This window comes from Sceloporus occidentalis, unplaced genomic scaffold (assembly GCF_023333645.1).
Source record: "Sceloporus occidentalis isolate IW3139 unplaced genomic scaffold, rSceOcc1.0.p SCAF_3, whole genome shotgun sequence".
NCBI lineage: Eukaryota > Metazoa > Chordata > Lepidosauria > Squamata > Phrynosomatidae > Sceloporus > Sceloporus occidentalis.
This window is the reverse complement of record NW_028316983.1, coordinates 131,479,054-131,494,002: the sequence shown is the minus strand read 5'-3', so window position 1 is coordinate 131,494,002 and position 14,949 is coordinate 131,479,054. Positions and strand designations below refer to the sequence as shown.

Sequence of the window (14,949 nt, the reverse complement as noted above, 5' to 3'; positions counted from 1 at the left end):
TCTTGTCAAAACAGATTCAACATACACAAGCATATTCTTGAGCTACCTCTCAGATTTCAAGTGTTTTTAGTCAGCAGTTTATATATCATGTTGACATGGAGAGAACTCAAGTAGGCTTGCAGATTGCTCAGTCAGCCATTTTGTGTTCATCTGTCAGATGGAGATCCATATTCCTTTATCTGATGCTTATCCTAAGTGAGAGTTGATGCTTCTAAAAGCTACACCAATCCATAGCATGTGCTCATCAAATAACCAACATATGTATTTGGGTTTAAATATGTAGATGTAATAAGCTGCCTGATTGAGAAAAGCAGATATTTCCCGTAGACCCCACTGATTTTATCCAAACTGGCAATTTTCCCCATTCCTGCAGCTCCATGAATCCTAGAAAACTGGGCATTGTGGAGAACTGTAGCAGGAGAAGGAAGTCCTGATTGTATTTGTGTGGGGTTTGCAAATACATTCTTTGTTGTCGTGTTGCTCAAGTGACTTCTGGTGACCCTAAGGCAAACCTATCATGTGGTTTTCTTGACAAGATTTGTTGAGAAGTTTGCCATTGCCATCCTCTGAGGCTGAGAGAGTGTGACTTGGTCAAGGTCACCCAGTGGGTTTTGAATCCTGATCTCCAGAGTCATAATCCAATACTTGCATCACACTGGCTTTAATACACCCTTCGTTCCAGGTACTGTGATGGTTTTTCCTAAAGTTACAACGATTAATCCTGAAACAAGACGATAAATTTTCTTTGCAATGTCCTGGCACCAAAGGTTGGGGGCTGTCATATCCATCATCGGTTATAACAATTTCTCCCTATAAGTACATTTGGGGCAAAACGTTTTCCTTACTTGTATTGAAATGCTACCATAGACCTTAACTCAGGCTTTTTTAATATGACTATGGTTTTCCTTGTTAATTTTTTAATTTGCGTAGTGACATTTTTCAGTTACAGAAATAATTTACAATGTAGTGAAGTACAAGTCTCCAGTATGACTTTCTTTATGTGTAAATGTATATATTTGTTTAAACAAAAATGTCCCCTTCCAAATTTGGTTGTACATTGTTTTTCAGAATTTTGTTTACACTGATTTGGCTATGTGGATGGGCCTGATTTGTGCCTACACAACTATTTGTATATACATCCATCCAGCACATCATAGTGCTCAGCCAAGTTTCAACTTGCCAGATGGGCATCTTGCATAAATATGATGCTTTCCCTTGTAGCTATTGCTATACAGCTATACTTGCAGCTCAGTCGGGCCCTACTTTAAAACATCAAATATACATCCTAGTGAAGACAACTCCTTCTAGTTAGATTGACCATACTCCTCATAATAGTTATTCATCAAAATTATGGATTAGCATATCCTCACATCACAAAAGTATGTACTTGAAATTCTGTTCAATGTGGAAACAAAAAACCCTTCCCCCCATGCACTGAGCAGGTGTGTGGGCTTGTCCCAGGCTTGGAATGCCTGCCAAGAATGGAAATACAGACATAGGTTTTGCATTCTCTTTTTGCTTTATAATGAATGACTGCCACATCCCCTTCTGTAGTTCTAGGGATGAGCTTCCAGTTACCTGTATCCACAGCAGAGCGGACACTATGGTCATATTCGCTAGAAAAAAGCCATGTGAAATTGTGGAGCCCTTTTAATAATGTTTTTTCTAATGGAGAAGGGAAAATGATAGTAGCATACATTGTTTGGGTAGCAGCACAGATATTTCCCTCTAATGCACCCTGATACTGTAAAACAGATCAAATTAATTTAAGTGTATTATTAAATAATTAAAAGGAGGACAACTGAACAGTTATAATCTGGTTCATACCACAGTGAAAAGTACAATTTGTCTTTCTTGAACAATGAAAATAATTGTCCCAGTGCTACTTATGTGCATGCATGTTAGGGAATAATTCTGCTACCCATATTTCTCAAGCATTAGTTCAGAGATCTAGTCCAGCAATTCACTTCTAAATAACGTTAATGAAACATTAGTGATATTAAAGTATTTATTTGAAAACTTTTAAAGAGGCTTTGCAAGAACATATGTTTCTTATGAAAGTGCTCGCTGTAAAAGCCTTTGCAGATGTAATAAACGCACACACTGAAAACTTTTGGAATATCAATAAGTTATGTTTAGCACCAGTTGCTCTTCTCAGGCATCAGTAAAGGGCTAACAAAATGTAAGGCTTACATTAGTCTCCCCTATCTGTGAGATTCTTTGAAATGATCTCACAGATATATTGATAGCATACAGACTATCAATTTCTGATGGATCTTCTAGACCTAAATAAACATCTAGATAATGTAACAACGTTTAGGAATTTAAAAAGGCCTGCTGTTTGTGAGAGTTAGAGACTTGAGAAAAGAAAGCTGAAAGGGACTGGAAGAGTAGCGGCTTTGTCAGTGCCTCTCTGCATGTTGCTGTAGCAGTTTTGTTCTCTTTCCAAGGGAGACAGAAAGTCATAAAAATGTGCCTTTTGTCATGCCAAAAAAATCCCTTTCGCAAAAGGCATGCTTTTACAACTGCCACCCTCGGGAAGAACAGAAGTGCTATAGCAGCATGAGATGAGGCACAGAGAAAGCCACTACTCTCCCAATCTCCTTTGACTTTTTTCCCTCATATGATAAGGCCCTTAGTTGTGCTTCAGTCTCACTGAAGATTATGAGACTGTTGAGTAAGGCCAAAATCTAAAGCTGGGTATCTAATCTATAACATGGCTGGGAATCATAGCTCTTCATCTACTGGACTGTATTCCTCACCACTAGCTATGCTGCTTTAGGCTGCTGGGACCTACAGTACAACATCATCTGGAGAGCCACATGATTCCCACCCTCAACACTTCTGAGCAGAGTTTTAAAGGCAAAATGGTAAATGATCAAACTCAATCTGAGAAGAAACATATGGAGAAGCACAGAAATTGAAGTTTTCTTGAGGACGGTGGTCTTCGTACCATTACTATTTGATGAACTGCTGGAAGTTGGAATATGCCAAAGTTACCAGACTAGCTAAACAGAGTTGCGGATTGGTGATAAAACATTAGTATATGAAGCAACAGCTACTTGTAACAGAGAGGCTAGATCTACAGCAGATTGAGATAGTAGAACATGCTACCACTGATACGAAATGGTACATCATTGTTAATGCTTCCCTAAACCACTCTCTGATGTGCTAATTTATTTCATGGAAAGAACATTTAAATTATAATCCACCACTTGCATCTGAATTGGAGAAGTCCAGAATTATACACATATATAACAGTACTGTATTCACAAACAGTTTTGGAAAACAGGAATTTTAAGCACATTTACTGTGGATAAAGTCCCACTGAAATAAAAATGACTGTTGAAAACTTATGACTGCGCTGCCCTTGCTGTACAGAGAACTGTGTTTTCAAGGGCCAGAAATTTGTAGGTAACAAATAGCAAGGCTCATTCTCTAGCAAACTGGGTGCATGAGAAGCATTCATTGCAGCATCCAGCATAATCAACACAACTTCTGCTGATGCTGGAAAGCTTGTACACATATAGTCCAGGGTGCTTTCAACCTTTTGTTTCTATACTACACAGCAAAACTGCTTGTGAAGCCACTGCTACCCCAGGTTTAAAAGCGGATTGGAGACGAGCAAAGAGTGCTGTTCTTAATTAGAAAGGCACTGGGCAAATTGTACAAGGATTCCTGGACTATGGCTACGTGATGTTCTACCTGTGCCAACAGCAAATGAAATGGCAATGGATGAGTAAACACAACACCTTTCACAGCAACAGTCCTGCCTTTTATCCTTTGATTTCTGTCTGCTCTACTATGTGTTGCAATAGCATGAGCCTTCATAACTTGCAATTGATTCCCAAATGATGCCCAAATAGCCAAGGAGGTTATGAAGTCCCTTCCAGGCTATGCTGCACGCCTGGTGAACCTAGTCAGTCAACTGGTGCAGGCTTATCCTAAGCTCATTGTAGGGCAATGTAGCTGGGTTTTTTTTTTTAATTTAAAAACCTAGCAACACACAGACAGTCTGGATGACACCCATTACCCCTTCAATCAAATGAAATTAATGTTTTTAAAAAGCAGTAACACACTGGACTCTTGGCTCACCACTGCATTTAAAATTGGAATACTACATATTTGCCAAGCCTTCCAACTGCAGCTGGTCTATATTTAACCAGATTGGGGTGAAAATCGCATAGCCTGCCCAAGACCACAGGGCTGAAAAAGAATTACTAGTGATAAGAAGCTTCCAAGAGAAGCCTTGTTGTAGCTCAGGTTGAGAGAATCATACAGCCCTCTAAATGTTTCCTAAAAGCAACTCCCAGAAGTCTTAGACAGTATTGCTTGTCATGAGGAATCCTGGGAGTTGCAGTCCATCATCAGAAGAGCACCATGACTCCCAACCCTGCTTTAGTATTTATTTCTGCTGGTTTTCTCAAAACGGAAAGTGGAGGGTCAACTCCCCTTTTAGGCAAAACAATATATCACATTTTGAGATGAGGGTGGTGATTGCTGCCCACCCCCCGGCAAAATTGCCCCCAGGAATTTGCCCACTCCTATATGATTAAGCCAATCTACCATTAAAACTGATCACCATAGAGTACTGCATTTTTAAAGCCCTGTTGTCTGGTATCTTGCTGCCAGTCTAGCGGAACACATTGCTTTGCTAATGAACAACAAAACAGGTTCATAGCTAAAGATACTTGTCAAGAAATCCTAATTTTGCTGTGCTTCTGTAATTCGGTATCCAAGCTTTAGTAAGAGGTACATGCAGCACATGCAGGCTCATTCAACAAAAGGATCAGAAGATTCGATCTCAAGTCACTTCCACGTAAATGTGCAGAAAATAGCATCCTCCAAAAACACAAGTGAGGGTTCCCCTACCCCCTACAAAAACAGCTTGTACAGCAGAAATGCTCAAAAACTACTGCTAGGGTTCCGTGTTTCACCAAATCAGTGAGCCATTTCATCGTGATGTTTCTCAAGATGACGTCCAAGTGTGGGGCACAAAGTAAGAGTTACCATTTGCATGATGTAATTAAAAAAAAATCTATTGGTTGAGGAAACGACATATTACAAGATATAACCTAGGTGTGTTTGTGTGTTTTAAGGAGGCAGGTAAACAAAATATTCTTAACAACAACGGGTCTTTTGTTCATAATAATGCTATTCCAAAGTGGACAAGATTCAGGAAGCGTCTCTTGATATCCAACCACTTTCTGTTAAGAAATTTAAAATCCTTTTCTTTAGCACTTTATCCAAGTAACTAGGAAGGCGACTTTTTGATGGAATGCCTTGTCTTTTTTGAAGATGATCTTTAATGATGATAGTTTTAACAGTCACGTAACGTGCTGGACTCAGGTTAATAGAACTACAAAGTACTTTCTCTCGGTCAGATAACAGTTCAAAGCCAGGTAGATTTTCAATTGTAGCAAATTCCCCATCCTTACCATCTTCCTTTCCTCTCTTAGAAGTACTAATATTTTTATTTTCTTTCCTTTTTTCCCGCTTGTGTCTAGCTGCCTCATATTCTGCAGACTCTTCCATTTTTGTTATACCATTCCGTCGATACCTCTGCAGTTCCCTAATCTTGGTTCGAAGTACCTTCTCCTTGTGCAGGTTCTCAAAAAAGTCATCAAACTCCTTACAAGACATAAACTGATAGAGAGACCGCAGTTTTAACCTCAGCTCTTTTTCTTCTTTTGTGATTTTGCGTTTCAAAGGTTTTTCTTTGTCTCTTCTGTCTTTCCCCAGAAAAACAGGAACCAGGTTGTAGTCACGAGCGATGTTCTTTCGGCGCTGCCTCTCCTTCAGTTTTCTTACGTACATGTCTACGTGGGCTCTTTTTAATTCTATTTCCACATCATCGTCATCGTAATTAACTGAAAGGCCACTGATCAGAATCTCAGCATCTTGGTCATACTCAATCTCATAATCATCACGAAGTGGCATGTAACCCAGCTGTTGTTGTTCAGCCACAGATATGTCTAAGGGTGGCAGAGGCATTGTTAAGCTAGGTGAAAGTGGACCACCACTTGGGCAGGTATGATCAGTCACTCTGTTGGGAATAATGTCAGGGATGCAGGCTTTCCCAAGGTTACCGTGTATATACATGCTCACATAGTGTTCCATCACTTCCTGCGGTGTTCGTGATGCTCCAACATGGGCAGCCATATCTTCCTAGAACAGAACGAAAGAGTACCAGAATTATTAATATGGGGGATCTTAATTCAACTGTTTACAAAAAGGGAAAGGAACCTGTAGTCCTCCAGATGTAAGACTGGCCAGCCCTAACCAATATCCCAAGGGATGGTAGCACCTGGAGTCCACATTGTTTAAAATGCCACAGGTTCCCTATCCCTGTCTAAAAAGATGTATGAAATATGAAATGTGGGTGCAAATACAGCACTGTTTCTTAATTACCATAATCAATTAATTTGCATGCGGGTTTCTTGGATGATTTCACGCAAAGAGGCTCACAACAGATCAAATAAATGGTAATGAAAATAATACAAGAATAGAAGCAAGTCTGCAACTGCTATACTAAATAATCAAATACATAGCGAAGGTATAAATTGATACAAAATATAGCAATATAAATAAAACGACCAAATCGAACATGTTAAAAATGAACATCGGAAAAAGTCTTAACACAAAAATGAGAGAACGCTACAAACAGATCTCCCTTCCACAAAGGCTGGATGACATTCTCCATTACAGTGGGCCCTTTCCTTACGCGGGGGATCCATTCTGGATCCCTCCACGTAAGGGGAATTCTGCATATGCTCAAGCCCCGTTGAAAACAATGGGGCGCATGCTCACAATGGCGTGCAGCACGCATACCATGGGCACACACGCCATACATTTTACTGTTGCGTGGCTTCAGTATAAGCTTGAAGCCACATAGAGTGTATTAACTTACAAAAACTAATTGGCAGCCGCCCTTTCACTGGTTAAAACCTTCCACATCTATCACTTGGAGAGGTATAGATTACTAGTCCTCTTCCAAGCCCCACATGCATTCATAGTTGGTATTACTCAGTCTTTCTTAACCAGGCATCTTTCCAGCATGATGCAGATGACAGGCTTTATCAGACTTCAAAGGGGTGCGGTTTTCTTATAGGAATGGCTCACATTTTGATTACTTTTAAGCCATAGTTGATAAATGCAGATTTCAGAATACTGGGATACATTCATATGAACAGTCTCCGTCTCCAAGTACCAACTTTAGTTTACTGTATGCACATAAAGGCTAGGTCCTAACCTGGAGGGCAAAGTAATAAATTAGAGTCCTAAGATCTCAATTGAGCCTTAAGCATTTTCTATTCACAGAGCCAGTCTATCAGTTTCTAATGTAATTCCAAAAGCTATAAACCCTCAGGTTTAGTGATATGCAACACTGCAGACAACCAGCTCAGATCTATTTCAGCACTTTATTTGGGACATGGTTTGCATCCTTCTGGGCCCAATTACATTCTATCCCACCCTCACAGCTCTATGCCTGAGGCCTTAATACCACACAATCCTGCATCTGAAGAAGTGGGTTAATATCCACAAAAGCTCATTCAAACACAGAAACCAGTTAGTCTTAAAGGTTCTGCCAGGTGTCCTTTCCCCCTCTTCTTTCCTTCCTTTCTCTTTTTAATGCTGCAAGAGAGTAACATGGCTACTCCTTTGAAAACTAATGCCTAAATGATTCTCCTGTCTACATGGTAAAAGACAAATAAGGTGGCAACCATGAGGACCCATGGCTGTATTTTACATTTTCACCATCAGCAGCATAGAGCAAGGGACTGCAAAATGATGTGGGAGCTGGAAACCCTTTAAATACATCAAGCTCAAACTATGTAGTTTAAAGCAGCGGTGCCCAAACTTTGGTCCTCTGGGTATTTTGAACTTGAGTTCCCAGGATGCTTGGCTTTTGGCTGGGGCTCCTGGGAGCTGAAGTCCAAAATACTTGGAGGACCAGAGTTTGAGAATCGCTGGTCTCAGTGTACACTTTGAAATGAAGTGAAAACCAACGGCGACGGGATGCCATCTGACAAATGCGCTTGGAAAGCAAGCTTGTCTGGGCTGACCTGAGTGTCTTGGGCCAGACTTGTAGTTTAGGATGGCATGGGCACACTAAAGTAAGTGTGGCGATGAGCCTAGAAATGCTTGATGATGATGATGATGATGATGATGATGACAGTCGTTCCCTCAGGTCAGCGGCTGCGAATAGTGTTCAGTTATTTTCAGTGCTCTGTTTCTGAGACCACGAAGAAGAAAGGGAGGAATCCTAGAGTTGGATGAGTCCACAAGGACCCCCCAGTCCGACCCCCTTCTGCCATGCAGGAACTCTCAATCAAAGCATCCCCACTGACAGATGGCCATTTGAATTGGACACTGTATTCCAGGTGGGGTCTGACCAGAGCAGAATAGAGTGGCACTATGACTTCCCTTGATCTAGACACTATACTTCTATTGATGCAGCCTAGAATCGCATTGGCCTTGTTAGCTGCTGCATCACACTGTTGACTCATGTTCAACTTGTGGTCCACTTGGACTCCTTTCACACGTATAAAGTCTCCTTAATGATCCTATATCTGTGCATTTCATTTCTTCTAGCTGACATCTCTCCCTGTTGAAGTTCATTCTGTCCTTAGCCCCCGCTTGCCGAGGCCTTACCCAGTTCCCGAAGCCGAACTGCTCGATGGCGTCGAGGAGGAGCTGCTCCTCGCGGCTGCTCCATCCGCCCTCGGCCTCGGCGCCCCAGAGGGTGAAGCGCCCTCCGTCCACCAGCTGGTAGCCGTGCCAGCGCCGGTGAGGCCCGATCTCCGCGCCGGCCGAGAAGCACTCGGGGCAGAGCTCGATGTCGGCGCACTCGGTGCAGCGGAAGCGGAGCGAGCTCACCTCGGCCAAGCAATAGACGCAGTACTTCTTCCCCAGCTCCGCCATCTTGGGTGCCTTTTTTTCCCTTCGCTCCGAGGAAACGGGGCCGGCGCGCTCCAGTGACGTCAGAGTCCGCGACGGGAGGAAAGGGCTCCCGCCCAATTAGAAGCCTCGGGGAGGAAGCGGCCAATCAGAGCCGAGGACAGGGATGCGTTTCCCCTCGCAACCGCGAAGGAGTGGGGGCGGAGCCTTGTTGCTTAGCGACGCGACTCTGGGTTAGGAAAGGCAGTTGAAGATGGAGAAGGAAGAGCTCCAGGCCCCGCCCAATTAGAACCCTGGGGGAGAAAGCGACCAATCAGAGTCGAGGACGGGGATAATAAATAAATAAATAAATGATTTATTTATTGCCCGCCCAATTACAAAGAATCTATGCGTTTCCCCTCGCAACCGCGGAGGGGGGGCGGAGCCAGAGGCTTGTTGCTTAGTGACGGAAGGCAGCGACACCGCCTCTCGGTTAGGAAAGGCAGTAGAGGAGAAGATGGCGGAGGAGAAGGAACTCCAAGCCCCGCCCAATTAGAACCCTCGGGGAGGAAGCGGCCAATCAGAGTCGAGAAGGGCGGAGCCTCGTTGATTAGAGACACTGCTCGGAGTTAGGAACGGCAGTTGACGAGAAGATGGCGGAGGAGGAGGGTCCCCAGGCTCCTGCGGGCCTTGAGCCGGAGGCGGCCGAGGCTGAGGCCGCTCCTGAGCTCCAGGAGGAGGAAGGGAAGGAAGAAATGAAGGAAGAAGGGACGGAGAAAGCGGAGGAGGAGAAGGAGGAGGGCCCTGCAAAGGCCTCCGCCGCTTCGCTCCACTCCGAGGCTCCGGAGGCCGAGTCAGTGTCCGCCTTCTCCTCCTCGGAGGCTGAGGGAGAAGCGCAGGCAGAGGAGGCCGAAGAGAAGCCGGAGGAGCCACCCCCACCGGCAGCCCCCGGAGAGCCTCCGGATGGCGAGGAGGAGGCGGCGGAGGAGGCAAAGCCCCAGGAAGAGGAGGCGGCGGAGGCGGAGGCGGAGGCAGCGCCCACCGAAGCCGAGGAGGAGGAGGAGGAGGAGGAGGAAGAGGCGGCGTCCCTTGCGCCCCGGTCCTCCCGGGGGACGCCGCCCTTGCCGACGTCGTCGTCCTTCTCGGCGGGGGAGCTGCTGGAGCCGCCTCTGCTGGCGGTGGGCGAGGAGCTGGGCCGCCGCATCAGCATCAGCCTGCGGGAGCTGGAGCAGCGCTGCCTGAGCGGGGGGTCGCTGCGGCTGGGCTCCAGCCCGGAGAGCCAGGGCTCGGAGGCGGCGGGCTTCGAGAGCGAGGAGCAGCGCCAGGAGCGCCTGGCCCAGGAGCGCCGCCTCCGGGAGGAGCTGACCGAGGAGTGCCGGAGGCTGCAGGCCGAGCGCCGCCGCCGCCTCCTCCACGACGCCAAGATCCAGGGCAAGCTGGCCGAGCTGCTGGGCAAAGTCGGCAAGGAGGCGGCCCCCGCCCGGGCGGAGCTGGAGCAGCACATCTCCGACCGCGAGCAGCGCTTCAGCCGCTACCTGTCGCTGCTGGAGGAGCTGCGCAGCCAGCAGGCCGCCGAGGGCTCCTGGTACCGGCAGCAGCTGGACGCCCTGCAGGGCGCCTGCCGCGAGAGGCTGGCCAAGCTGGAGGCCCAGTGGAAGGCCCACCAGGCCCTCAAGAAGGAGGTGGCCGTCTTCACCATGGGCAGGAGGCTCGGGGGCAGGCAGGCCGCCGTCCGGGAGGTCGAGCAGATCCAGGCCAGGGAGCAGGGCAAGGAGAGGGAGATGACCGAGGTGAGGAGAGGAAGGAAAAGTGGCCATCTTGGTCATAGGCCAAGTTCTCTCAAGGTGCCCTGACTGTTCATAGAAGCATGGAGTTGAAGAGGCCACAAGGGCCATCCAGTCCAAGCCTATTCTGCCATGCAGGAACTCACAATCAAAGCATCTCCAGTGACAGATGGCCATCCAGCCTCTGCTTAAAGACCTCCAAGGAAGGAGACTGTGAGGGAGTGTGTTCCACTGTCGAACAGCCCTTACTCTCAGGAGGTTCCTCCTAATGTTGAGGTGGAATCTATTTTCCTGGAGCTTGCATCCATTGCTCCAAGTCCTATTCTCTGGAGCAGCAGAAAACAAGCTTGCTCCCTCCTCAATATGACATCCCTTCAAATATTTAAACAGGGCTATCATATCACCTCTTAACCTTCTCTTCTCCAGGCTAAACATCCCCAGCTCCCTTAGTCGTTCCTCATAGGGCTTGGTTTCCAGACCCTTCACCATTTTACTCACCCTCCTTTGGAAACACTCCAGTTTCCCAGCATCCTTTTTGAATTGTGGTGTCCAGAACTGGACACAGTATTCCAGGTGGGGTCTGACCAGAGCAGAATAGAGTGGCACTATTACTTCCCTTGACCTAGGCACTATACTTCTGTTGCCCTCAGTCCAGGTTGTATAGAAAGGTATTCATGCAGGTGCCCCCCCCCTGCCCATGTGGTTAGAGAAATTCTTAAAATCCAGAAAACAAGCTTCAAATTCCATCATCGGCAAGACATTACGGTGGCTTATGGTCAAGACACCAGTTATGACAGTAAAAAGGTTGGCAGTCCGAGGTCCACGTACCACATAATGGAGCCGGCTGCTGTCGCTAGTCCCAGCTTCTGCCAACTTAGCGGTTCAAAAGCATGCCAATGCAAGTAGATAGATAGAGGAGGCATGGTGGCACAGTGGTTAAATGCCTATACTGCAGCCACTCAAAGCCATAAGGTTGTGCATTCAGTACCAGCAAAAGGGCTTAAGCTCGACTCAGGTTTGCAACCTTCCGATAATAATAAACACCAGCCAGCCCTTTAGGAACATTCAAAGCCAGTGCAGAACAATATCAACCTCACCCCAGCAAGGAGGCCAATAAGTTTATTTAGCAAGGCTGGTATCATCAGAAGCTGTGGAAGGATTCAGAGGAACTTTGCAGGGATGTTTCCATCCTCACCCCATTCACCTTACTTACTGTAGATATTTGCCTTGGGGATTAACATTTGCCTTGGGGATTAACGTTCCTTAACCAGCCTCACACACACACAAAATACTTGGAGATGCACTGTCACTACATACCAAGTATGTTTGCTTCAAAGCAAAAACCCATTTTATGCATGTATGAGGAAAAACAACATGCCAGTAGTGGATGTGGGCCCACCTGCTGATGGGATGTTGCTCCCCAATGTGCTTCCTTGGAGCCAACTTAGCCCTCAGGCCAAAATAAGTTTCTAATTTCCAGTTTAAGACAATGGGGATGAAGCCTTTCTTACAGGAGGTATTCACTAGTAAACATGATAAAGTAGCTGAAGTATCATCAGGCAGGCTGCAAGACACTTGGACTGCTTTGGAATTTAAGGTGACTGGGGAGGATAAAATGGGCTGAGTGGTAATTCTGGTAGTACTTCAAGTAGTTCCATGGTAGTTTTTTCTTCTTCTTCATTCCAGGTTCGTCTAGAGTATATAAAGTTGAAACACAGGATCCAAAAACTTGAAGCTAACCTAAAAGCCCAGGAGGAGCTGGCAGAAGGCCTGCACTTAATAGATTTTGAGCAGTTGAAGATTGAGAACCAGACCTACAATGAGAAGATCGAAGAGCGCAATGAGGAGCTTCTGAAGCTCCGCAGAAGGATTACTAACACGGTACAAATCATATCTCCAGTGAAAGAAAAGCTGCAGTTTGTGGAAGCAGAAAATCAAGGCCAAAAGGCCCAGCTAATGGCAGCTGAAGGTTTAGTGGCTCAAAAGAGAGAGATCCTAACGAAGACTAAACAGGCTCGGGATAAGATGCGAATGGACAATGAGAGGCTTCAGCAGAAGTGTGGCTTACTTGGGCATATACTGTTGTTGAGAGACTATGAAAACAAGGTGGACGCTTCTGAGGCACGGAAGGAGCGGCTGGATATGCTGAAACGTCGCCATGCTGGACTCGCCCTAACATGCAAAAGAATCAAGATTTCATTTCAATGTCAAAAAACGCAAGAGTTGGAGGGCGGGGGTTAGGGGTGCAGTGAGCTGTTAAGTAAACCTGTGCTTGTTCTACATAGTTTATGTTCAGAAGACAATGTGCCTTAACCTAAAATCAGCCTTATCCAGTTGGTTTACAGCTGTTAATTGTTTAAAAAACAAACTTGATAAACTGACTGCTTTCTGGGCTCAGTTTTGAAGGGGATTAAAACAATGTGATGTATAATTTATTCCTGCTTTCCATACATTTCCACCAAGCATTGTAGTAGATAATACACATTTCTCTTTCTCTTCTTGCTCTGTTAACAGTGTCTAAAATTGCTTTCTTTTCTGATAACCATCTGTTGTGTCAGCAATATATTGTATTTTGCAATACTGGTTACCTGTTGCCTTTTTTTTAGTCTTCCAGGGGAATTCTTTTCCATTAGTAAAACGGTTACTGTACTACAATGCTGAGAAGTTACCCCTAGGTATGTTACGGAAAGTCTTGCTGGGTTGTGTTACCTTAAAAAGGTGGAGGAGGGACTTGGGGGTCCCCACCAATAGTGTCAGTGTCACCTTGGTATTTGTGGGGAATTGTTAGCTCAAAAGGGGGCCTGTAAGAGGTGGTTAACTTAAGGGAACTTTTCACCTGTCTATACCACTGCTAACAGCAGACTCCAGTTTCATTTAGAAATGTTGAAGGTGCATGCAAACACACAAATCCAACACAACCTTAAGAACCATATAAGGCTAAGAGTAAATTAGGAGTGGAAGGTTGGCTAGCAAGAAATCAGGACTTAGAAAAGGTGATACGTAATTACCAGTCCTGAAGAGAGGGGTCCATGGAAGATAGAGTGGCCTCAGACAGTGTCTGAGGGTGACACAGTGAGAGGCCATAAAATCAAGATATATTACCCAGACATAGCCACCTTGCTCACTCTGTACACACAGGGTCCATGAGCAAAGTGGATATGCCTGGGGCTAATATATCTGATTTCATAGCCTTGATGGATATCTGATGCTAACGCAGTGTCACAAAGCCTTAATGGTTTCTCCATGGAATTCACAAAGACATCAGAAAAACTGATGGCTTCAACTCCTGAGTGACAAAACATTGATAGGATTTGAGACAATCCCTGAATAGGGTGAATAAGAACACAGCCTGGGCAGGGTGGAGATATGGTCTTGAACTGCTCTGGCTGCTTTCTATTGCATTCTGGGGTTTGCAGTTGAGGGAGAGGTTTCACTGAACTGCAAACCCCAAAATGCAACAGGAGGCAGCCAGAGCAGTTAAAACTGGAATAGCAGCACTGTAAGAGTGTAGTGCTGTAATCTACTTAGTCTCCATTGTTAAAGGATAGAAGAAAGCTTGGGGGGGTGGAGTAAGCAGTAAACCCATTTGCCCTTGCCTTATGCGGGGGATCCATTCAGCCCCCCCCCCCCCGTATGCTCAAACCCCATTGAAAATAATGGGGCTTGCACACACCATTTCCTGGTTGCTGCGCAGCTTTCAGCATTGTACTGTCTAGGTCTACCAAATGCCTGTGGGCCAGTATACCTTCTCACATGGATAAGTTCCTGGTGTTCCAAGGGGTCATCATGACAAAAACATACCTGATGCTAGATAATAAATATAAAATATGAAAACCCATATACATAAATGCTTACAGTTGCACCTATAATAGAACTGACTGGGGACAGAGTTAGGAAATCCATTATCAGTAGCATTTCACAAATATTCAAATACAGTGTGTGTTACTTTCAAAAATAATGGAATTTATTTTCCCTATTTTTGGGGAAACAAAGATATATATCATCTTTTCTGCCCATGTAGCTGCTTTATACTTGTACAGTCGGTTCTCCATAGAGCAATAGCAAGTACATTTCTTGCTTATCAGTGCACTTAAGCACTCCCTAAGCAGTTTACAATGTGTAAGCTAACTGATCCCAACTAGGTGGGTAATCATTTTAGTGACCTCAGAAGGATGCAGGCCTGATTCAAGCCTGAGCCCCTGGCTAGTATTGAACTCATAACCTTATGGTGAGTGAGTGGTTGCAGTGCAAGCATTTACTACAGCGCCACCAGGGGCTCTAAGCA

General features: G+C 45.3%; 2 protein-coding genes across 3 annotated transcripts; one reads left to right on the top strand and one right to left on the bottom strand.

Annotated features, from left to right (window-relative positions):
• Positions 1 to 1,994: 1,994 nt before the first annotated feature.
• TADA2B (transcriptional adaptor 2B) lies at positions 1,995 to 9,017 on the bottom strand. 2 transcript variants are annotated; one of them, XM_089516326.1, is made up of 2 exons: positions 8,656 to 9,017; positions 1,995 to 6,168 (listed from the first exon to the last, which is right to left on the bottom strand). In XM_089516326.1, exons 1-2 carry the CDS (start codon positions 8,923 to 8,925, stop codon positions 5,176 to 5,178), a joined length of 1,263 nt encoding a protein of 420 aa, XP_089372452.1. In that variant the 5' UTR covers positions 8,926 to 9,017; the 3' UTR covers positions 1,995 to 5,175. The 2 variants fall into 2 exon arrangements, with proteins under 2 accessions (XP_089372452.1, XP_089372454.1); XM_089516328.1 differs by having other exon boundaries at positions 8,881 to 8,935.
• Positions 9,018 to 9,300: 283 nt separating this feature from the next.
• Positions 9,301 to 13,251, top strand: LOC149316811 (cilia- and flagella-associated protein 184-like). The gene is made up of 2 exons (XM_089516325.1): positions 9,301 to 10,670; positions 12,351 to 13,251. Exons 1-2 carry the CDS (start codon positions 9,534 to 9,536, stop codon positions 12,903 to 12,905), a joined length of 1,692 nt encoding a protein of 563 aa, XP_089372451.1. The 5' UTR covers positions 9,301 to 9,533; the 3' UTR covers positions 12,906 to 13,251.
• Positions 13,252 to 14,949: the final 1,698 nt, after the last annotated feature.

What these genes read in the sequence shown, in the direction of transcription:
- TADA2B (XM_089516326.1), bottom strand. Translation starts at nt 8,925, where the DNA reads ATGGCGGAGCTGGGGAAGAAGTACTGCGTCTATTGCTTGGCCGAGGTG. An exon ending in AGTTCGGCTTCGGGAACTGG is followed by an intron (nt 6,169 to 8,655) that starts GTAAGGCCTCGG and finishes GTTCTGTTCTAG; the next exon opens with GAAGATATGGCTGCCCATGT.
- LOC149316811 (XM_089516325.1), top strand. Translation starts at nt 9,534, where the DNA reads ATGGCGGAGGAGGAGGGTCCCCAGGCTCCTGCGGGCCTTGAGCCGGAG. An exon ending in AGGAGAGGGAGATGACCGAG is followed by an intron (nt 10,671 to 12,350) that starts GTGAGGAGAGGA and finishes TCTTCATTCCAG; the next exon opens with GTTCGTCTAGAGTATATAAA.